This window comes from Myotis myotis, unplaced genomic scaffold (assembly GCF_014108235.1).
Source record: "Myotis myotis isolate mMyoMyo1 unplaced genomic scaffold, mMyoMyo1.p scaffold_m19_p_3, whole genome shotgun sequence".
NCBI lineage: Eukaryota > Metazoa > Chordata > Mammalia > Chiroptera > Vespertilionidae > Myotis > Myotis myotis.
Window position 1 is genome coordinate 159,273,133 of NW_023416335.1, and position 24,009 is coordinate 159,297,141.

At 39.3% G+C, this 24,009-nt stretch overlaps 2 protein-coding genes across 2 annotated transcripts; both read right to left on the reverse strand.

Annotated features, from left to right (window-relative positions):
* Nucleotides 1-505: 505 nt before the first annotated feature.
* Nucleotides 506-1,444, reverse strand: LOC118651228 (olfactory receptor 6C74-like). The gene has a single exon (XM_036300191.1). It carries the CDS (start codon nucleotides 1,442-1,444, stop codon nucleotides 506-508), a length of 939 nt encoding a protein of 312 aa, XP_036156084.1.
* Nucleotides 1,445-19,999: 18,555 nt separating this feature from the next.
* LOC118651262 (olfactory receptor 6C75-like) lies at nucleotides 20,000-20,938 on the reverse strand. The gene has a single exon (XM_036300260.1). The coding sequence runs from the start codon at nucleotides 20,936-20,938 to the stop codon at nucleotides 20,000-20,002; it is 939 nt and encodes a 312-aa protein (XP_036156153.1).
* Between the last annotated feature and the right edge of the window lie 3,071 nt (nucleotides 20,939-24,009).

The window sequence follows — 24,009 nt, forward strand, 5'->3', positions numbered from 1 at the left end:
GATGAGCATCAACACTATTGCAAATCTGTTTCCTTTTCATTATTTTAAATAGAATGTGCACCAATAAATCAGTAGTATTACAGAAAATATAAATGAATATTAGTTTTAAATAAGTTACCAATGATCACAAATAAAGGACAGTAACAAACTTTGCATTGCATGCTACATAAAACATAATTCAAATTAAATAATGTTTCATAGTCTTGACTATTTAGAATTGAAAGATAGAAAAAGACAGATTAACAATTTAGCTCAATTTCATTTACATATCCAGAGGAAAAGAAAATGAGATCAGAAAAAAATGTCTCTATTGAAGAAAATAAAGAAAATTAATGTAGAACTACGATTTCTGTGAAAATAAAGCTTCAAAGACATAAAGGTAAACATCCTAGAAAAGAACGGGGAAAGAACTAGAAACTATGCCCTGGAAGATGCTATTAGATATACTGTTATCATTAAGGGTTCCTTTGTTCATTTCTTTTATATAGACAGTGCAATAGGACTTTCATTTCTTTGTGAAAAAAATAACCCTGTGGATCATAATCATGAAGCCTTTTTTCACCTGTTGGTTCCGTAAAGTGTAGATGAAAGGGTTCAAAAGTGGCGCAACTGAAGTATTGAGCACAGAAATTCCCTTGGAAAAAGATACCGTTTGTTTGACTGATGGATTAACATACATGAAAATACAGCTGCCATAAGAAAGGGATATCACAATCATGTGAGAAGAACATGTCGAGAAAGCTTTTTTCCTCTGACTAGTTGAAGGGAATTTTAAAATGGTCAAGGCAATATAAGTATATGATATTATCACCATTATCAATGTGATCACAAGTGTCACCAATGCAGAGATGAATCCCATCAGCTCAATTATCCATGTGTCTGTGCAGGAGATCTGCATAAGAGGAGTAGAGTCACAGTAGAAATGCTCAACAATATTGGAGGCACAGAAGTCAAGGTCCAGGCCCAAGATGAGTGGTGGAAAGATGACAAAAAAACCAGCCAGCCAACAACTGAGGACAAGCTGTGTGCAGATTTTACTGTTCATGATGACTGTGTAATGCAGGGGCTTACAGATGGCAACATAGCGGTCATAGGACATAGCAGCCAGCAAGTAAAATTCAGATGCTCCAAAAAGGAAGGCAAAAAACACCTGAGTGAAACAACAATTATAGGAAATGGTTTTGTCCCCTGTTGCCATAGTAAGCAAAAATTTAGGAATGCATGTACTTGTATAGGAAATTTCCAAAAAGGAAAAGTTCCGAAGGAAAAAATACATGGGGGTCTTGAGGTGAATATCCACCAGGGTGAGTGTGATGATGATCAGATTGCCAGTGATGCTTAGCATGTAAATGAGAAGCAGGAAGATGAATAACACCACTTTCCATTGTGGGTCATCAGTCAAACCTGCTAGGATAAACACTGTCACTCTCGTATGATTTCCCATTGCTATACTTGCTATATCTGAATAGAAGTAAAAGAAGAAAATGTTGATCCCAGTGGAAAAATAACCATGATAATTAATGTTGAAAGTAAAGTTAGCAAAGTGATGTTTCAGATAGAAAAATACATTGCTCTTTTATGTTTTAAATATGTGTTTTTTGACAGGAAAAAATAGTTAAAATGTAGTTGGATATTGTACTAGAGAATAACCTATATAGCAATAGTAATTGTTGATTGTTGTTAAGTGGGATCAGAGAGATTTTCAAAGCATAGGAAAATGTGTTTTTTTTTCTTCTCTTGTTAATATTGAAGAGTCAGGGTGGTTTGCCATTTCTGTCTGAATAAAGAAGTTTTCATCCTAGAACCAAAATGATGTCACTACAAGCTCATAATTTACCCCCTCCCCACACGTACCCCCAAACCTAGCTATCATCAATAAACAAGGCTAGTATACATTTACTATTTTACTCAACTGAGCAAATTCAAATGCCTGATTCTTGTCTCATTTATTTTCATGGTTAATGAGATCCAATTCCAGGTAAGTGATTAGGAGGTATTGGGGGGGGGGGGGGGGGAGAAATCTGTTCTTAATGAAATTTCCATCCCCTCAATCTCTACTGTAACCCAGCACTTACCAATTGGTACCTTGAACAAAATCAGCAAGCACAGTCTGGTAATGTCAGTCTGTGTAAGAAAAAGCTGCAGTTTTGTGAGAATAACGAATATAAAAGCTGCGAGAAATAGCCCAGGCTGGGTAGGTTAGTTGGTTAGAGTGTTATCTTAATACACCAAGGTTGAGGGTTCAGTCCCCAGTCAGGGCACATAGAAGAATTAACCAAGGAATGCATAAGTAAGTGGAACAACAAGTAGATGATTCTTTCTCTCAAAACAATTTTTAAAAATTTCTTTTAAAAAAGAAGCAGAGAGAAGTATATAAATATGGATTCATGAAATCATGAGATGAAAGGAGTAAAGAGAAAGATAAGGACAAAGATAAAGCTTTATGGAAGCCTAGAACAGTAAGAAGGTATTTGAGAGCTAGGATAGTGAATTTGAGGAGAAAAGTAAAAAGAAGATTGAAAATATGTAAATTAGTAAGAAGAAATTGTAAAGAGGAACTAGTTACCAATGAAACTTCTCTCCATCTGCTTGCCTTTCTTATACTTACCTTTTGGTTCTCTGTCTAAAATACAGACTGAAACATAAACAGTTTTGATATCACCATAGCCTAAAAGAGAAGAGAATTATTTGGAAAATTTCAAACACATAATAAATCACAGAATAGTGTGACACAATTTTAAGAGGTATATATTTTCTTATCATAAGAATATTCAAATGTTTGCAAACACACAGTTAAAGAAATATCTATAGATAGCTAGTCTCAACATGAGGCATATATTGAGACAGATTGTTCAGATTTGCACAGCTAGTAAGTTGGACATCAGCATTAAGATTTCCAAAGCTGTCTCCTTAAAACTACAGCATTTTGTATCACATACTACGGGCCAGAGAACAATTTATTTCGTTAAAATAAAAAAAGTTTAACAATATCTCTAAGGAAAAATTCTTTCCTCAGTATCTTCATCCTCTAACACATAAAATGATTAAGGTTTTACGATAAAATAATGTTTTCTGTTTGAGAATATAAAAATTATTATTTCTAGCTTATTTAAAACATGTATTATCATTAAAAAGGCATATATAAAAATAAACTTTTAATGACAAATAAACGTTGGTTCCAATAATATCTAGTTGAGTTCACAGGAGAAAAGTTGGATTTAAAGTTAGGTCTTAGAATAGAAAAAAATGAGAGAAAGTATTCATTCCTTAGAGAGGAAACAGCCTGAACACAGATAAAGTGAAGAGTGATTTCATTAAAGGAAATTATTAGAGTTTTATTATCAAAATCATGTATGTTGAATATATAGACATTTATGAGTGAAAAGAAACTAGTGTTTCTTCCTGGACATTTTTTCCACATTCAGATAATTGTGAAGCTGCCTCTTATAAAATTTTCCTCATTTACACAACTTACCATAATGGCAACACTATAGAAAAGTTATATGTAAATCACCCAAATAAGACCAAATAAGATTTTTATCATGCCAAATCATTTCTTTGTCCAACTTCAACAATTGTGCACACCAACTATCTCCCAACACACACTGCAACATAAACAAAAACAATGTTTACAAATTAAACCATTAGAAGTCAGGCCTATGAATGCAGGTATATTTCTTTGTATTAGATACTGTCAATATTAGATAGATTTCAAAAGGAAAAAGGATTTCAATAGTAAACGGTCATTATATTTCATTTGTCGTCTTCACCATTTTCCCTATGTTAAAATTTAAAAGGTTGGTGAAATAAAGTTAAAGGTGAAAATAGAACAAATGTGAGACAAAATATATCTAACAGGAAACATTGTCGTTACTTTTGAGAAATATTGTTTTCATCTTTTCGAGTCTACCAAAACCCTTAAACACTCAAATATCTTTTAAAATAAGATAGACCCACAGACAAAGAAGTCTCTTTTTCAATATTTAGATCTCTTACCATCAGCTGAACAGAACACACCAATTTTCCATTTTTTAAATGGATTTCACTCTATTCTAAAATCTATGATTGTTTTTTTAGTCCCTACTTTGGAAAGAGTTTGATTAACTATTTTATTACAGATTTTTAGGCAGTGAATTAAATTTTCCCATTATGTGTTGAATATTCTAAGTATTACTGATTGGAGCTCCAGTGGCCCAATCGGTTAGCGCGCGGTACTTATAAGTATTACTGATTAATCCACACTTGATCTCATGTAGTATTTAGGCTTTCTGTGCTCTAAAGGAAAATTATCTAGATTACAAAGAATTCTCATGTGGATATGGGAGTCTTTAACACTATTTCCCAAAGCAAACCAATTTATATGTTGTCATAGAAGTGTTCTCCCCAGGCGCTAAATTACTTCTAAAGTATAAATATATATTTTAAAAAAGTAGTGAGTATTATGTCTCCAGAGAATTCAGTATACATTTTCCTAATATATGTGTGACCTACCACACATTTGTGTCTTAAAATTCCAGGTAAAGATTTTAAAGAAAAAGTTAAGTTTATGTTAGTTAATAATTAAATGTGGGAATATGAGATGGACAGTTTAGCCTGGCAGAAAATATGGTACCTCAAGCTAAGTACACCATACTAATAAAAGAGAAATATGCAAATTAACCATCACTCCACCACTCCGCTACAACCACAAGCCACGCACAGCAGCCAATCAGGAGTGAGTATGCAAATTAACCAAACTAATATGGCAGTGGCCACATAGCTGGAGTGAGAAGGAGGCTTGGGTTACCCCTGGCAATGGAGGATGCCAAGCTTCCCGCCTGCCCTAGCCGGCCTGGGCTCTGCTCCAGGCTACAAAGTTGAAAGGGACAGAGGTTCTGCTATGCTTTGAGACTGATTAAGGCTTTTGGAACATCCAGAAGTAGTCCTGAAGCTGTAGAGGGGCAAGTTCCGCTGCCACTTCATGGAGGTCCTGGCCTGTGCTGGGGATGCCTAAGCGGCAGGGGCCAGGCCCAGGCGGATGACGGCTGTGCAGAGGGCACTGCTGCAGCAGATGGAAAGCATCTACACTGCCATCCTGGTGTGGCCCCTGGAGACCAGCGCCCATGTGCAGGAGCTGTACCAGGAGTGGCTGGGGTGATGGGGGGCGACTCCCCGTGGGCCCAGGCAGCCCTGCACACTGCCGTGCAGGGCCCAGGGCAGCCTGCCAGGACATCAAGTGGTAAAGGTCCCACAGACGCCCAGTCTGCAGGCCTCCTGAAGAGGAGTGTCAGATACTTGAAGAAAAAGACTTAGCATCTCTGTCATCACTTTGGTTTTCAGAATTCCCTGCTCCCCATCTGTCGGCTCCCTCCCTCTGAGGGGTGCTGTTGTCGTCACATGGGTAAACTGGAATATTGTATCTTGAGAGGTTTGCCCGAATGTATGTATCCTTTTATCCGACGATGAAAAAATCCCAAAGAACAAGAATGGAGACAGACTACTGTTCTGTAGGCTTAAAAAAAACAAAACCCTGGAAGTGTCCTGCGAAGAGCTGAAACTTGGTTCTGCCCACGTGCTTCAGAGAGATTGGATGAGGAAATGGCCCAGTTTGGCCCTGATTTTACCCACTTATGTTACTCTTGAAGGTGTCTTTGCCGCAATGTGAATAAACTGCCACCTTTTGGAATAGGGGCTCATACGAAAGTCTGCATTCCCAACTTTTCTTGAAACAGATCTATGTTCCGCAGTTGTGGCCACTGTCCTGAGATCAGGTCCTGTCGCTGGGAATCAGGGGGCACTGGAGTGGAGGCCCCCCACCGTGCCCTTTTACATTCAGGGATTGAGCTGAACTCACTTCGGGGGAAGCCTGGCAAGGGTGACAGGTGTCACAGATGGAAGGATAGAGAATGGAGAGGCGGACACCCTGCTCAGTCCCTCCCTCGGTGGGGTCAGGCAGATGAAGGCCGGCCAGCCCACCCCACAATTGGGTGAGACAGCATCCTCTGTGTCCACCTCTCACTCACTCCGTGGGCCTGACCACTCCCCTCAGCTCTGGACAGCCCTCTGCATTCCACGACAGTGCACTCTGCCCTCACATGCTGCTCACCCTAAGTGAGAAGGAAGAGAGCAGTTGGCCCACAGACAATTACACAGAAAGATAGGTCTCATGGCTGGTGAGTGCAGTGGCAGTGGTGGAAGCCTCTCCTGCCTCCATGGCAGCGCTAAGGAGCAGCAAGCTGAGTGGAAAGGAGCAGTGAGCAGGCGGGCAGTAAGGAGCGAGGGATCTTGGACTGCGAAAGAGATTTTCAACTGTTGGCTTAGGCCAGCAAGCAGACATCCCCTGAGTGTTTCTGGACTGCGAGAGGGTGCAGGCCAGGCTGAGGGAAACCCCTACCACCCCAGTGCACAGATTTCATGCACCGGGCCTCTAGTTACTTTATAAATCTCTAGACACACTTAAAAGAATGCCCTTGGCCATGCAGGGCTGTGTCTCCATCCTAAGCTCACCAGGATTGGATGCGGAGACCAGGCCTCTGGCAACCAGGAGCTGATCAGGCTAACATCAGATGTGGAGGGGAACATATAACAGATGCTCCTGTTTACAGATTTATAGAACACTCAATTCAACTGAGATCTTAGGTGAGATGACTGGGATTACTGAGGCTGTACCTGAGACTCAAAACAGGAAAATTCCTGGAAGCTGTGAATAAAAGAGTCCAGGCCTCCGCCCCCGGAACCCCAAGTGCAAGCAGCAAATGGGATCTCTGCTACTCACCCCAAAGGAGTCCCCCCCCACCTCCCTTTGTGGTCCCACAGAGTCGCCAGAAAATGAAACTGGACAACCAGTTGACTTGAGCCAATTAAGTAGAGGCAGGATTGAATTGTACATGAGTGTTTATTCCAAAAATGCTGGCAGAATGGGAGAGCAGCAAGTTATCGACAAAAATCTACTCTACCCACCTCCATAAGGCAGCTGCTTATATTGGGTAGAAGGACAGAGGTTACATGGGAAAGTGGGAATTGTAGGCATGGGGAAGCAGACAAAGTATAATGGTCACAGGCGATACGGATTGGGGGCTGGGTGGTCACAAGGGGAGGGCACCTTTGAACAATGTTGTTCATCTTTCCATGATGATAGGCAGTTCTTGGGAAAGGAGCTTAACTCCCATCTCCAGGGGCATTCAACCCCCAGCCAGGTTAGAATGTGCTTTCTCTAATCAGAACAGAACGATTAGAGTTAACAGAGCCTAACTAATATTTCACAGAGCATGATTAATATTTCTTATAATTATAGCCAGTCTCCACTATTCTATTTTTGCCCCTAGCACTTTCACTTTTTGAGAAAAGCTGGGCATTCTGTGTCACAATAGGAATGGAGATAAACAGGTCTTCAGTGTGAGGGTTTATGTTATTATCTCTAGGACTTGAGCTGTGTTTAATGTTTTCTGTAGCTATACATGCCAGAGGCTTCTACGTCCTCTACTGTCCTTATTTTTCTTTCCCCTTTTGACTTTGTGTTTTTGTAAGAGCCTGAGTCTTACAGCCTTTCAACTATAATTCACTGTTATTATCCTGGATCCTCTGTTGGTGAGGTGGTAACGTGTGAGGGAGTCAGAGTGATACTGTTGTAATTAGCAAGTTATTAATAATAGGAAAGGAGCAGAGAAAAGGCCAGACATTATAGGCATGTTCCCTGTAAAACATTGTGGGGAGGGGACTGGACAAAGGGAAGATAGATGCATGCCTAGTAAATCGGGGTGACACCTGGAATGTGCTTGCTGTCAATCATACCTTGAGACAGAGATTTTTGCCAGAATGGGAATGGCCCTGCAAAGGCATGAGGATTTGGGACACATAACCCCCTAAACAAAGGAGTTAACTCTCTGGCTCTCTTGGGACTCATGTGACTCTGGGCTTGTGGGGCTCTTTTTATCTGGCTTCTCTGGTTCAGCTCACATGGCACATGGCCATGTGGACCCCACTCACATGGACTAATGTAACTAGCCTGATGCTGAATGGGCCCAGCTCCAACATATGAAGGAAGCTCTGGACACTGGCTCTGATGTTAGCTTTACTGAAACCCCAGCGATACTTCTTCTAAGATTGGACTAAGGGAAATGGGACTTTGGAAACTCAGGGGTATCATTCCACAATAATAAAGCTTTATCTTATCTCATCCTCCATGGGGCCTCCAGAAATGCTCTTCCCACAGTACCCCAAGAACCCCCCTCCCAGTAGCAATAGGGGAAGATGAGGAACATTTTTCTCCTGTAATAAAAGAACATCCTATGATCTTCCACTTAAATATTGGCCTTTTAGTGAGCCTTTCTCCCTGGACTCTGACTTTCACAAGTATTTCTCCAGAATGAAGGGAAAGAAAAAGCAAAGAGTGTTCAACAATGACTCTTTCTCATGGATGAGTGACAATCAAGAATGTGGTCATAGCCAGGCCAATGTGACTCAGTGGTTGAGCATCAACTCAAGCACTGAGAGATTTCTAGTTCTATTCATGGTCAGGGCACAGGCTTGGGTAGCGGGTATGCAGGAAGCAGCTGATCGCTGTTTTTCTCTCAGTTATGTTTCTATCTCTCTCTCCTTCTCCTTCCCTCTCTCTCTACAAGTCAATAAATACATGTATATATTTTTTAAGAATGAGGTCATAGAATTCTCTCAGGAAGAGTAAAAAAGACTGGACACAGCTCAGAGGGCCTTAGACAGCGATGTGATCCTGGAGAGCTACAGAAACCTGCTCTTCCTGGGAATTTCTCCTCCTGACCTGAATATTATCTCCATTTTGGAGCAGGGAAAGCTCCCTGAACTCTGGAGAGTGAATTGAATTTAGCAAAACAAAACAAACAAACTAATAACACAAGTTAGTGGGAATGAAACAAAGGTGTGAAGACAGGGCTTATTGCCAATGCCAGGAATTTTGAAGGACAGAAAGATCCTATGATGGACATAACCATTCTGGGAAAATTACTAATAATAAAACACTTATTGCCAAAGAGATCAAAGATACACAACATTTTAGGGAAACTATCCATTTAAAAGAGTTACATTAGCAAAACACTGTGTTTCTGAATGCAATGACCCAGAACATTTTTTTTTAAACATACATATTCTCTTAAAGGAAATTTTGAAAATCTGAAAAGTCATGTAGTCTGTGCTACAAATAATCATTTGACCACTTAAAATGTAGTATCAGATTAAACAAGAGTCAAACATTTCTGAAAAACAGAGATTTAAAAATAAAGACAGAAATTCTAAAGGTGATCGATTTGAGAATCTATTAACAGGGGATTCCTTATTGTTTTACTGAAAAAAAGCCCTCCTTATTCCAAAGACTATAATTTTTATAAACATGGGAAGGTCTTTATACCACCATCATGATTCAATATGTATCATAGAATAGTTATTTGGTAATACATGTACACATTTAATGTTATTAAAGCCCCCATTAAATGAAATTAATGGCCTTTCTTTTATCAGTTATTACCATCCTATTTGTAATGGAGAGAGAAGTAATCAATTCAATGAATCTTGGAAAAACTTGAAGGGTCAAATCCTAATAAATGTCTGAGAACTCACTTTCCAGAGAACCATTATAAATGTGGGAAGTCTTTAGTCAAAGCTCAAATGTATTAGTATACATCAGAATAGTCATAGTGCAGAGAAGACAAACAAATGTAGTGAATGTGACAAATCTTTGAACCAGTCTTTAAATCTTAGTGGTTCTAAAAGTATTCATACCAGGGAAGATGCTTACAAATGTAATCAGTGTGTGAAAGTCTTTACTCAATTATCCAGTCACAATAAATATAAGAAAATCCATAGAGGAGAGAAGCCTTACAAATGTGAAGAACCGGTCAGTCTTTAATCAGAATTGACATCTTATTCAACATGGAAGAATTCATACCAGAAAAAACAAAGCCTTACAAATATAGAAAATGTGGAAAAGCCTTTATTCACCTTTCACAGTTTACTTGACACATGAATATTCATAATGGAGGGAAACCTTATAAGTGTAAAGAATATGGGAAACCCTATTGCTGGACCTATAGCCTCACTCAATATCGGAGAATGCATATTGAGGGGATATTCTACACTCATAATACATGATAAAAGATCTTTGTCCAAAATATACACTTTGAAAAACACTATAGAATTCATGCTGTGAAGCGACTTTAAAGGTTTTTTTTAAAAAAAAAAATGTGGGGAAATATTTAATTGAAAATAAAATCTGAAATGTTGGAGAATTCACATTAAAAACAATAACACTTTTCAGATATTATGCTAAATTAGAATACATAGAGAATAATCCAAAGTTTTAAAACGTATGTAATTTTTAGTATGCTTCAAAGTATTAGGAAGACAGTCATCTGGACAGGTGTAATTACTTACAATGTATCCTTTTTATATTGACGCTATTTGGAATTATTTTAAAAGAAAATATTAATGTGATTTTACTATGAAATCACTTGATGCTATGTCTTTATCCCTAGTGCATTTGTGAAATCACGGGGTTGATTGTTGCTGCCTCAGAAATCTGAGATCCCTTGTATTTTGGGAGTTGGGGGGATTCACTCACATCTATTCCCTTGAAGATTAAGGGCAATGTGATGTGCAACCTCTGAAGAAAATCTAAATGGATATGCTGTTTTTGGTTGACTTAAGATGTTAATGTAACTCACCATGAAGTAGATATTCAGAGCATTGTTCCTTGCGTTAATGTAAGACAGAGGAACGTTTTACATTTTATGAAAAATAAGGTTGCAGTTCATTAAAATCCTGATGTATCTTCATAGTAGTTACAGATAGAAGCCATGAATATTGTCTGATGTGGTTAGAATAACGAAATCTTTAGAAATATCTTAGAAAGTGTGGACAACTCATTCCTAAATGCATAAAGTTATTGTAGATTCATGTTTACCAAATAATTCACCATAGTCTTAAAAATCATAGAAAAGCACTGTTCTCAGCTCATTATATCAGGACAACAGGAATGCTTGAATGCTTGTAATGTGTATTTTAAAAAATGATCATACATGGGTTTGCAATGCTTTATTTACTAGACTATGTGTGAACTGAATATATTTGTGTTAATAAAGCTGAATGAATTTTTTAAAAAGACGTATGTATGTACAATGAAATATTACTTAGCCATCAGACAAGGTGAAATACTGTCATTTGTTGTGACAAAATGGATGGATTTTGACATCAACATGATAAGAGAAATAAATCAGATGAAAAAAGTAAAAAACCATATGACTTCACTCATGTGTGAAATATAAAATTGAAAGCAACAAAAGAACAAACAAGACAAACAAACAAACAAAAATTATAGACAGACAACAATATGGTGTTTACCAGAGGGAAATGGTGGTATGGAGGTAAGAAGAGGGTAAAGGTATTCAAATGTATGGTGACAGAAGGAGACTTGTTTTTGGGTAGTGAACACGCAATGAAATATACATATGATGTGTCAAAGAATTGTACATTTGAAGCCCATATAATTTTATTAACAAATGTCACCCCAATACATTTAATAAAATTTAAAAAACAACACCAAAAGCTTTTCATTAATACGGAGGAATGTTCATAGTGTATCTTTGGCTTACAGGCTTTTTAAACATAAAAAAGATTATAAATTAAAAACATTACAATAAGCTAAGATTTATCATTATTTTAAAATATATTTTTACTAGAGGCCCAGTGCACAAAATTCATGCACTCAGGGGGAAGGTCCCTCAGCCCAGATTGCTAGAGGGTGCAGGCTAGGCCGAAGGACCCCACCAGTGCACGATTGGGACCGGGGAGGGATGCGGGAGGTTGACCAGCCAGGGAGGGGCCCTGATTGGGTTCCAGGGCATGTCTGGCCCATGTCGCTCAGTTCTGATTGGCTGGATCCCAGCAGCAAGCTAACCTACCCATTGGAGCATCTACCCCATGGTGGTCAGTGCACGTCATAGTGACTGGTCAACTGGTTGATTGCCCCCTGGTGGTCAGTGCATTTCACAGCGAGCGGTTGAGCGGCCTTAGCATATCATTAGTATATTACGCTTTGATTGGCGGAACGGAAGGCCTGACAACTGGACACTTAGCATATTAGGCTTTTCATAGAATTATTGATACTATTACAGATAGATTAATTTATTACTGAAGAAAGAAAAATAATTTTATAGATTTAGTGTGGTCTAAGTGTACAGTGTTCATAAAGTCTGCAGCAGTGTACAGTCATGTCCCAGGCCTTCACATTCACTGCTCACTCACTCACTGACTCACTCAGAGCAACTTCCAGTCCTGGAAGCTCCATTCAGACTAAGTGCCATATACAGGTGTACCAGGTTTTATTTCTTATGCTGTATGTTTACTTTACTTTTTCTATGTTTAGATGCTTAAATACACAAAAGATTATAATTATGCTACAATTGCCTATAGAGTTCAGTAACATCCTGTACAAATTTGTAGTTTAGGAGCAGTAGACTGTACCATATATCTTAGGTGTGTCATAGGCAATACTATCTAGGTTTGTATAAGTGCATTCTATGATATTCATATATTGATGAAATCATGTAAAGCATTTTCACAATGTATCCTGTCTGTAAGAGACACATGACTGTATTTGTTTATAGTATAATAAAACTGAGCATGTATATAATTAAGCTGACACTTAAGATAATTAAGTTTTATTGATTAAGATTATTTGTGCTCCAAACACTTAGAAGAAATGCACTGAGCTAGCTGGGGTTAGAGTGTTTTTTATTGTATACAGGATCGACTATCCTATCTAATAAAAGAGAAACATGGTAATTAGCCGTATGGCCGCTACCCTTCCCATTGGCTAATCAGTGAGGTACGCAAATTAACTGCCATCCAAGATGGCGGCTGGCAGCCAGGCAGCTGACACGAACAGGGAGGCTTGCTTGCTTCAGTGTTGGAGGAAGCCAAGCTTCCCCGACTGCCTTGCTGGCCTCTCAGCTGCACTCTAAGCAACATTGTAACAAATATAGAAGCTAAACAAAACCCCGGGCTTCAGCCAGCAGGATCACAACATTGTTTCAAATACAGAAGGTAAACAAAGGCCAGAAACCTGCTTTTGGCAGTGGAGGTCTCATAGCTGGAGCTGAGCCTCAGAGCTAAAGCTGGCCCAGAATAAAAAAAAAAAAAAGGAGTGATTGGGAGCTTCAGTCACCCGCCAGTCTAAAAACGGCCCTCAGCCCTTCACCCAGGCTGGCCAGGCACCCCAGTGGGGACCCCCACCCTAAAGGGGGTGTGACCAGATGCAAACAGCCATCATCCCCTCACCCAGGCTGGCGAGGCACCCAAGCGGGACCCCCACCCTGATCCAGGACACCCTTCAGGGCAAACCAGCCAGCCCCCACACGTGCACCAGGCTTCTATCCTATATAGTAGAAGGGTAATATACCTCCCAGCACCGGGGTCAGCGGAGCAGCGAGGCCTCCTGGCACCGGGATCATCGTGACAGTGGGCAGCGCCCAAACCCTCTGATAGCCCTGTGGTTCTGTGTGTGACAGGGGGTGGGGCCACAACCTCCCTATCCACCCTGCTCTGTTCATGACAGGGAGGAGCTCCTCAACCCCCTGATCGCCCTGCGGCTCTGTGTGTGACAGGGGGCGGTGCCCCAACTCCCCTATCGGCCCTGCTCTGTGAGTGACAGGGGGGAGATCCTCAACCCACTGATGGGCCCTACTCTGTGTGTGACAGGGGGGAGCTCCCCAACCCCCTGATGGGCCCTGCTCTGTGCGTGACAGGGTATGGAGCACCAACCCCAATGATCGGCCCTGCTCTGTGCATGATAGTGGGCAGCGCCCCAACCCCCTGATCGGTCCTGCTCTGTGCGTGACAGGGGGTGGCGCCACAACCTCCCTATCGGCCCTGCCTTGAGTGTGACAGGGGGCGATGCCCCAACCCCCTAGTCGGCCCTACCCTGAGCGTGACTACGGGTGGCATCGCAACCTCCCAATCCACCCTGCTCTGTGAATGACAGGGCGTGGCGCCCCAACTCCCCAATCAGCCCTGCTCTGAGCCTGACCAGGGGCTGCACCTAGGGATTGGGCCTGCCCTCTGCCACCCGGGAGCAGGCCTAAGCCAGCAGGTATTTATCTCCCGAGGGGTCCCAGACTGCGAGAGGGCACAGGCTGGGCTGAGAGACCCCCTCTCCCCCCGCTGAGTGCACAAATTTTTGTGCACTGGGCCTCTAGTTATGTTATATGAGATTATGATTTTGTTATTTTCTTTATTTGGAGACTAAGTAAGGTTTAAGAAAATGTTTATGAGAGTCAAATTGACAAGGTCTAGACTTGAGATGGTTAATTTTATGTATCAACTAGTGGCCCAGTACACAAAATTAACACTCGGGGGGCGGGGGGGGGGGCACCGTCTCACAGTCTGGGAACTCTCAGGTGATGTCCGACTGATGACTTAGGCCACCTCAATGGGCCTAAGCCATCAGTCGGACATCCTTAGTGCTGCAACGGAAGCGGGAGAAGCTCCTGCCACTGTTGCTGCACTCACCACTGTGCCAGCCAGCCGTGAGCCTGGCCTTTGGCTGAGCGGTGCTCCCCCAGTAGGAGTGCACTGACCACCAGGGGGCAGCTACTGCATTACCTTAATTAGTTTTCAGATTATTAAAACCTTAGAATATTTTAGCTTAATTTATCTCTTCTTACCACTTATGTTATTGTTGTTGTGCATTTCAATTCTACATATCTTTTTTTTTTAAATATATTTTATTGAGTTTTTACAGAGAGGAAAGGAGAGAGATAGAGAGTTAGAAACATCGATGAGAGAGAAACATCGACCAGCTGCCTCCTGCACACTCCCCACTGGGGATGTGCCCGCAACCAAGGTACATGCCCTTGACCGGAATCGAACCCGGGACCTTTCAGTCCGCAGGCCGATGCTCTATCCACTGAGCCAAACCGGTCTCGGCTCAATTCTACATATCTTAAAGTCTTCCTGAATCTATTATCTTCTTACACCATTACTATTAAATCAATATTCATTTATTTTATCTAATTTTTACAATTGCCCTTCTTGCATCGCTGTGCTGCCTTCTAACTGATATTTTTCTTTAATGACAGAACTGTTTACAATATACTTTCGAGCTACACATCTTTATTTTATTATAAATATTTTATTTGAATATGGAATTCTTGATTTTTCATTTTGTGTTATTACATATATGTTCTGATATATTTAATTAGTTTTAAAAATTCCTAATAATTATCTTTTCAACTAAACCTTTTGTCCTATGTTTTTCTGTTCTTTGTGTCTTAGGGCTGATTTTATTTTACTAAGTCCCATAGTAAAGAATATGTATTATGTGCACTTTCTATAAAAATAATTCTGGATATTTCTCCTAACCATTTTTCCAGTACATAATCCCCTCTTCCTCTTTCAATTATTGTATGAATATTTCTTGAATTCTCAATACCAATTATTTTAGATATTAATATATACCTCTTTTATGAAATATTGTTCTAATTGTTTTTACAGACTGTGCTAAATACATGTAAATCTTCTTGAATCTCTTTCTATTTCTGTTATTTTCATGGTTTTTTGTCATTTGAAACTCCTTTGGTATGCTTGTGACTTTTTTACTGTATAACCAAAACTATACAAGTGTTAAAGGCTCTGGACGATGACTTATTCCCACAAACAGGATTTGTTTTACTGTGGCACACAGGTATAGGCAGACATCCTTGACCAAAACAATAAATAAGATTATTCAATCTGTTTTCCTTTATTATAAACATTACCATCATTGCCTTAGTCACTCCTTTTAGAGCAATTAAAATGAGGAAAAAAAGGATTCTATTTTACTTTCCCTTATTCTAGTTTTCAAGGTCTTCATTTCATAGAGAAAATTTATTTTTTTCATTTAAAATACTACATGCCCAGAGTGCGAAATCGTGTGTGGTAGCCCGCTGCTGCTTGCAGGCTTGCTCACCGGCCCAGCGCTGCTCATTGCGTTCACCACCCCGCCCACCCACCGGCCATGCTCGCAGCTCCGTCCACCTGCCCACTGCCCCGCTGCACTCCTAGCCCCACCTACTTGCCCTCCCGTGGCTGCTCGCTATGCTGGCTGTCCGCCTGCAACCGCTTGCCTTGCTGCTAATGAAGCCTGAGGTGTGCAGGGCAGGGACTGAGAAGTGCTCAATGCACCTCATGGTGACCGGTCATTTGGTCGTCCTGCTTGTCACAGACTCTGGCCTTTAATATATTTAAATTTTGTTTCTGTCAGGAGGAAATCCTTTAACCTTTCTTGTGAGGTAGGTTTGTTGACAATGCATTCCCTTGGTTTTAATGAGTTTTTACTTCTCTTTCATCTTTGAATGTAGAATTCTAGGTTGTGACTACATATCTTCTTTTGCTTGTATTGCTTCTGATGAGAAGTCAGGACTAATTGTCATTCATATTTATATGTAGTAAATATGTTTGTCCCCTTGCATGCCTTCAAGATTTTCTTTTTGCCTTGTTATTTTTTTCAGCTTTAAATAGTTGTGCCTAGTTGTTTTCCTCTTCTTGCATTCTCTGAGTTTCTTCAACTTATGTTTTGCCATTTCTCAATACTTTCAGAAGATTTTCAGCCATTTACACACACACATACACATATACATACACACACTACTGGAATTAGATGTGATCCATCATTAGAGAAAGTGAGTGAATTACAAAGATAATAAAGAGAAGAGCGTTAGGGATTCTAATATTTGGGAATCAAACACAGGAGGAATCAGCAAAAAAGAAAGAGATGGAGATGATAGAGATAGATTAGAGATAGAGATAGAGATAGAGATAGAGATAGAGATAGAGATAGAGATAAAGAAAAACCTCCAGCCCAAGCTAGTTTGGCTCAGTGGACAGAGCGATGGCCCATGGACTGAAGGGTCCTGGGTTTGATTCTGACCAATGGCCCATATCTGGGTTGCAAGTGGATCCCCAGCCCTGGTAGGGGTGCATTTGGAGGGAGGCAACCAATCGATGTGTCTCTTTCACATTGATGTTTCTCTCTCCCTGCCTCCCCCCACCTCTTCCACTCTTTCTAAGAAATCAATGGAAAAATAACCTGGGGTGAGGATTAACAAAACAAACAAACAAACAAACAAACAAAAATATCTTCCATATAATCACAGAAAATCACACAATAATATCTCATTTAATCGAAAAAATAAATTGTTTTAACTATGAAGGCAGTGATCAATTGTTCTAAGTAATGCTGATATTCGTTACTATGACACTAAAAAGATGACTAATCTTGAAAGGCACTGTTTAAAAGAGGTTACTGAATTGGTGGCTTATAAACCAGTAAAAGATGGCTGAGAAGAGAATGTGAAGTGAAAGGTGATGAAGGCAATAACAGCTAAATGTAGGGAAGGATGATACTTTTCAAATTCAGATTAAAAAACAAGCAAGAAAATATATTTATTAGGAATGGAATATTTCAAGTATTTTGATCACAATGGAAAAGGTACTACAATGTTTAGTAAATAATATCATGCATAATGAAAAATTCTAGTAAATTAAATAAGAATAAAGGACATGCATAACTAAAAATTTCAAATTATTACTGACTAACTTAAAATTAGAGATTTCTTTAGACAATCTGACTATAGTGATTATGCCACATTGGGAAAAAAGAGAGCACTAAGATGATAAATATATTCTAAAACATAGAAACTTACATTTGAGATATTCAGAAATAAACCACATTTCTGCCTAGAACTTACACTGATGGGAGAATTATCTGTATGTTATGTAGACTCTAAGCACATGCCAAGATGATTTCACCTTAAAAAGTATTGGTGATCCTTATTAACAGTCACAAACATCCTCTTAGGTAAATAACTAATAGAGGGCAGACATTTAAATATCTACTAAGTAAGCATTTCCGAATAGCTCAGTGATGAATTAGTGGTTTACCTTAGATGTGATAAGCGAACTCATCCTGATTGAGATATAACAGAATCAAAATTAATCAGAATAGCAAGAGAAACTCAGGTTTTATTTTTTAGTTTGGCTCAAAATTATACATACACATTTTTCTCATTTCCTTGCTCTTAAAATTTCTAAACATTTGATAATGTTTTAGAATTATTAAATCGACTTTGTCAAAATGGATATAAATATAAAATTATGATGAAAAAATATAATAAATTGTTTAATTAACCATGTTCCCTGAAATCATATTCATGACCTAAATAAATATTAAGATCCTGTTCATTCTACAAATGCTACATAAATTTATATAATTGTCTAGTCAATTATATACTATTAAAGGCCCGGAGCACTAAAATTTGTGCACTGGCTGGGGGGAGGCGGGAGGGGGTGTGTCACACAGCCCGACTTGTGCCCTCTCACAGTCTGGGACCCCTCGGGAATTAACAACCTGCTGGCTTAGGCCTGCTCCCGGGTGGCAGAGGGCAGGCCCAATCCCTAGGTGCAGCCCCTGGTAGGGTTCAGAGCAGGGCCGATTGGGAAGTTGGGGCACCGCCCCCTGTCATGCACAGAGCATAGCAGATCGGGAAATTGCAATGCCACCCCTAGTCACGCTCAGGGTACGGCCGATTGGGGGGTTGGGGCACCACTCCCTGTCACACTCAAGGCAGGGTCAATGGGGAGGTTGCGGTGCCAACCCCTGTCATTCACAGAGCAGGGCCTATCAGGGGGTTGTGGCACCACCCCTGTCACATACAGAGCCGACCGATCAGGCAATTGGGGAGCTCCCCCCTGTTACGCACAGAGCAGGGCCCATCAGGGGGGTTGGGGCTCTGTACCCTGTCACACACAGAGCAGGGCCGGTCAGGGGGTTGGGGAGCTCCCCCCTGTCATGCAAAGAGCAGGGCCGATCAGCAGGTTGGGAGCTCCCCCTTGTTACACACAGAGCAGGGCCGATCAGGGGGTTGGGGAGCTCCACCACGTCACACAGAGAGTAGGGCCGATAGGGGAGTTGGGGTACCACCCTCTGTCACACACAGAGCAGGGCGGATCAGGGGGTTGGGGCACTCCCCCCTGTCACACTCATGGCAGGGCCAATGGGGAGGTTGCGGCTCCACCCCATCACACACAGAGCAGGGCCCATGGGGGTTTAGGGTGCTGCACCCTGTCACACACAGAGCAGGGTTGATCAGGGGGTTAGGGAGCTCCCCCCTATCAGGCACAGAGCAGGGCTCATCAGGGGGTTGGGGAGCCTTCCCTTGTCACGAACATAGCAGGGAGGATAGGGAGGTTGTGGCCCACCCCCTGTCACACACAGAGCCACAGGGCGATCAGGGGGTTTGGGCGCTGCCCCCTGTCACGCTGCTCCAGGGGCCAGGAGGTCTCGCGGCTCCCCTGATCCCAGTGCTGGGAGGCTTCTCAGCTCTGCTTGACACAGGTGGCATCCCCCAAGGGGTCCCAGACTGCAAGAGGGCACAGGCCTGGCTGAGGGACTTCCCCGAGTGCACGAATTTTTGTGTACCAGGCCTCTCTTATTTTAAATAAGCAAACATTTTCAAAGATGAGCATCAACACTATTGCAAATCTGTTACAGTTTCCTTTTCATTATTTTAAATAGAATGTGCACCAATAAATCAGAAGTATTACTGAAAATATAAATGAATATTAGTTTTAAATAGGTTACCAATGATCACAAAGAAAGTATAGTAGTAAACTTTGCATTGCACGCAACATTAAATATAATTCAAATTAAATTATATTTCGTAGTCTTGACTAATTAGAATTAAAAGACAGATTAAAAATGTAGTTCAATTTCTTTTACAGATCCAGAGGAAAAGAAAATTAGGTCAGAAAAAATATCTCTATTGAAGAAAATAAAGAAAATTAATGTATAACTATGATTTCTGTGAAAATAAAGCTTCAAAGACATAAAGGTAAACATCGTAGAAAAGAAAGGGAAAAAAGGAAAAACTATGCCCTGGAAGATACTATTAGATATACTGTTATTATTAAGGGCCCCATTGTTCATTTATTTTACATAGACAGTGCAATAAGACATTCATTTCTTTGTGAAAAAAATAACCCTGTGGATCATAAAAATGAAGGCTTTTTTCACCTGTTGGTTCCGTAAAGTGTAGATGAAAGGGTTCAAAAGTGGCGCAACTGAAGTATTGAGCACAGAAATTCCCTTGGAAAAAGATACCGTTTGTTTGACTGATGGATTAACATACATGAAAATACAGCTGCCATAAGAAAGGGTTATCACAATCATGTGAGAAGAACATGTCGAAAACGCTTTTTTCCTCTGACTAATTGAAGGGAATTTTAAAATGGTCAAGGCAATATAGGTGTATGATATTATAACCATTATCAATGTGATTAAAAGCGTCACCAAAGCAGAGATGAATCCCATCAGCTCAAGCGTCTGTGTGTCTGTGCAGGAGATCTGCATAAGAGGAGTAGTGTCACAGTAGAAATGCTCAATAATATTGGAGGCACAGAAGTCAAGGTCCATGCCCAAGATGACTGGTGGAAAGATGACAAAAAAACCAGCCAGCCAACAACTGAGGACAAGCTGTGTGCAGATTTTACTGTTCATGATGACTGTGTAATGCAGGGGCTTACAGATGGCAACATAGCGGTCATAGGACATAGCAGCCAGCAAGTAAAATTCAGATGCTCCAAAAAGGAAGGCAAAAAACACCTGAGTGACACAACAATTATAGGAAATGGTTTTGTCCCCTGTTGCCACAGTAAGCAAAAATTTAGGAATGCATGTACTGGTATAGGAAATTTCCAAAAAGGAAAAGTTCCGAAGGAAAAAATACATGGGGGTCTTGAGGTGAATATCCAGCAGGGTGAGTGTGATGATGATCAGGTTGCCAGTGATGCTTAGAATGTAAATGAGAAGCAGGAAGATGAATAAGACCACTTTCCATTGTGGGTCATCAGTCAAACCTGCTAGGATAAACACTGTCACTCTTGTATGATTTCCCATTACTATATTTGCTATATCTGAATAGAAAAAAAGAAGAAAATGATGATCCCAATGGAAAAGATAACCACTATAATTAATGTTGAAAGTAAAATTAGCAAAGCGATGTTTCAGATAGAAAAATACGTTGCTTTTTTACGTTTTAAATAAAATTTTTGGTAGAAAAAAGTAGTTAAAACTGTAGTTGGAAATTGTACTAGAGAATAAGCTATATAGCAATAGTAATTGTTGATTGTTTTTATCTGGGTAGATTAGAGGGATTAGAGAGATTTTTGAAGCATAAGATAATGTGGTGTGTTTTTTTTCCCCTCTTGTTAATATTCAAGAGTTGGGGTGGCATGCCATTTCCTGTCTGAATAAAGAAGTTTTCATCCTAGAACCAAAATGATGTCACTACAAGCTCATAATTTCCCACCCCCCACACACACATACACACACATACATGTAACACAAACCTAGCCATCATCTATAAACAGGGCTAGTATATATTTACTATTTTACTCAGTTAAGCAAATTCAATATCCTGATTCTTGTCTCATTTATTTTCATGGTTAATGAGATCCAATTCCAGGTAAGTGATTAGGAGGTATTGGGGGGAAATATTCTGTTCTCAAGAGTATTTCCATCCCCTCGATCTCTGTTGCAACCCAGCACTTAGCAATTTGTACCCTGAAGCAAAATCAGCAAGCACAGTCTGGTAATGTCAGTCTGTGCAAGAAGAAACCACAGTTTTGTGAGAATAAGGAGTATAAAAACTGAGAGAAATAGCCCAGGCTGGGTGGGTCAGTTGGTTAGAGTGTTATCTTAATACACCAAGGTTGAGGGTTCAGTCCCAGTCAGGGCACATAGAAGAATCAACCAAGGAATGCATAAATATGTGGAACAACAAATCATTGTTTTTTCCCCTCAAAACAATTTTTAAAATTTTCATTAAAAAATGAAACAGAGAGAAGTATACAAATATGGATTCATGAAATCATATGAGATGAAAGGAGTAAAGAGAAAGAAAAGGACAAAGATAAAGCTTTATGGAAGCCTAGAACAGTAAGAAGGTATTTGAGAGCTAGGATAGTGAATTTGAGAGGAAAAGTAAAAAGAAGATTGAAAATATGTAAATTAGTAAGAAGAAATTGTAAAGAGGAACTAGTTACCAATGCAACTTCTCTCCATCTGCTTGCCTTTCTTATACTTACCTTTTTGTTCTCTGTCTAAAATACAGACTGAAACATAAACAGTTTTGAGATCGTCATAGCCTAAAAGAGAAGAGAATTATTTGGCAAATTTCAAACACATAATAAACCACAGAATGTGTGACACAAATTTTAAAAGGTGTATATTTTCTTATCATAAGAATATTCAAATGTTTGGCAAACACACAGTTACAGAAATATCTATAGATAGCTAGTCTCAACATGAGGCATATATTAAGTGAGACAGACTGTTCAGGTTTGCACAGCTAGTAAGTTCGACAGCAGCATTAAGATTTCCAAAGTTATCTCCTTAAAAGTACAGCATTTTGTATCACATACTATGGGCCAGAGAATAGCTTATTTCTTTAAAATAAAAAAGTTTAACAATATCTCTTAGGAAAATTTCTTTCCTCAGTATCCTCATCCTCTAACACATAAAATGATTAAGGTCTAATGATAAAATAATGTTTTCTGTTTGAGAATATAAAAATTATTATTTCTAGCTTATTTAAAACATGTGTTATCATTAAAAAAGCATGTATAGGAATAAAAATAAACTTTTAAGGATAAATAAACATTGGTTCCAATAATATCTAGGTGAGTTCACAGGAGGACAGTTAGATTTAGTTAGGTCTTAGAATATTAAAAAATGAGAGAAGGTATTCATTCATTAGAGAGGAAACAGCCTGAACAGTGTAAAGTGAAGAGTACATGCATGACTTCATTAAAGGAAATTATTAGAGTTTTATTATCAAAATCATGTATGTTTAATATATAGACATTTATGAGTGAAAACAAAGTAGTATTTCTCCCTGGACATTTCTTTCACATTCAGATAATTGTGAAGCTGCCTGTTATAAAATGTTTCTCATTTACACAACTTACCATAATGGCAACACTGTGGGAAAGTTATATGTAAATCACCCAAATAAGAATTTTATCACGTCAAATCATTTCTTTGTCCAACTTCAACAATTGTGCACACCAACTATCTCCCAACACACACTGCAACATAAACAAAAACAATGTTTACAAATTAAACCATTAGAAGTCAGGCCTATGAATGCAGGTATATTTCTTTGTATTAGATACTGTCAATATTGGATAGATTTCAAAAGGAAAAAGGATTTCAATAGTAAACGTTCATTATATTTCATTTGTCGTCTTCACCATTTTCCCTATGTTAAAATTTAAAAGGTTGGTGAAATAAAGTTAAAGGTGAAAATAGAACAAATGTGAGATAAAATATATCTAACAGGAAACGTTGTCGTTACTTTTGAGAAATATTGTTTTCATCTTTTTGAGTCTACCAAAAACACTTAAAAATTCAAACAACTTTAAAAATAAGATAGACCCACAGATTTATTCGGACAAAAAAGTCTCTGTTTCAATACTTACATCTCTTATCATCAGCTGAACAGAACACACCAATGTTTCATTTTTAAATGAATTTAACTCTATTCTACAATCTATGATTTTTTTTTAGCCCCTACTTTGGAAAGAGTTTGATTAACTATTTTATTACAAATTTTTAGGCAGTGAATTAAATTTCCCTATTATGTGTTGAATATTCTAAGTATTACTGATTAATCAACACTTGATCCCATATAGTATTTATGCTTTCTGTACTCTAAAGGAAAATTATCTAGATTACAAAGAATTCTCATGTGGATATGAGATTCTTGAACACCATTTCCCAAAGCAAACCAATTTATATGTTGTTATAGAAGTGTTTTCCCCTGGCACTAAATTACTTTTAAAGTATAAATATATATTTAAGAAAATTAGTTTTTACTATGTCTCCAGATAATTTGGTATACATTTCCCTAATATATGTGTGACCTACCACACATTTGTGTCTTGAAATCCCTGCTAAAGATCTGA

Excerpts from the sequence above, each read along its gene's own strand:
- LOC118651228 (XM_036300191.1), bottom strand. The coding sequence starts at position 1,444 with ATGGGAAATCATACGAGAGTGACAGTGTTTATCCTAGCAGGTTTGACT.
- LOC118651262 (XM_036300260.1), bottom strand. The coding sequence starts at position 20,938 with ATGGGAAATCATACAAGAGTGACAGTGTTTATCCTAGCAGGTTTGACT.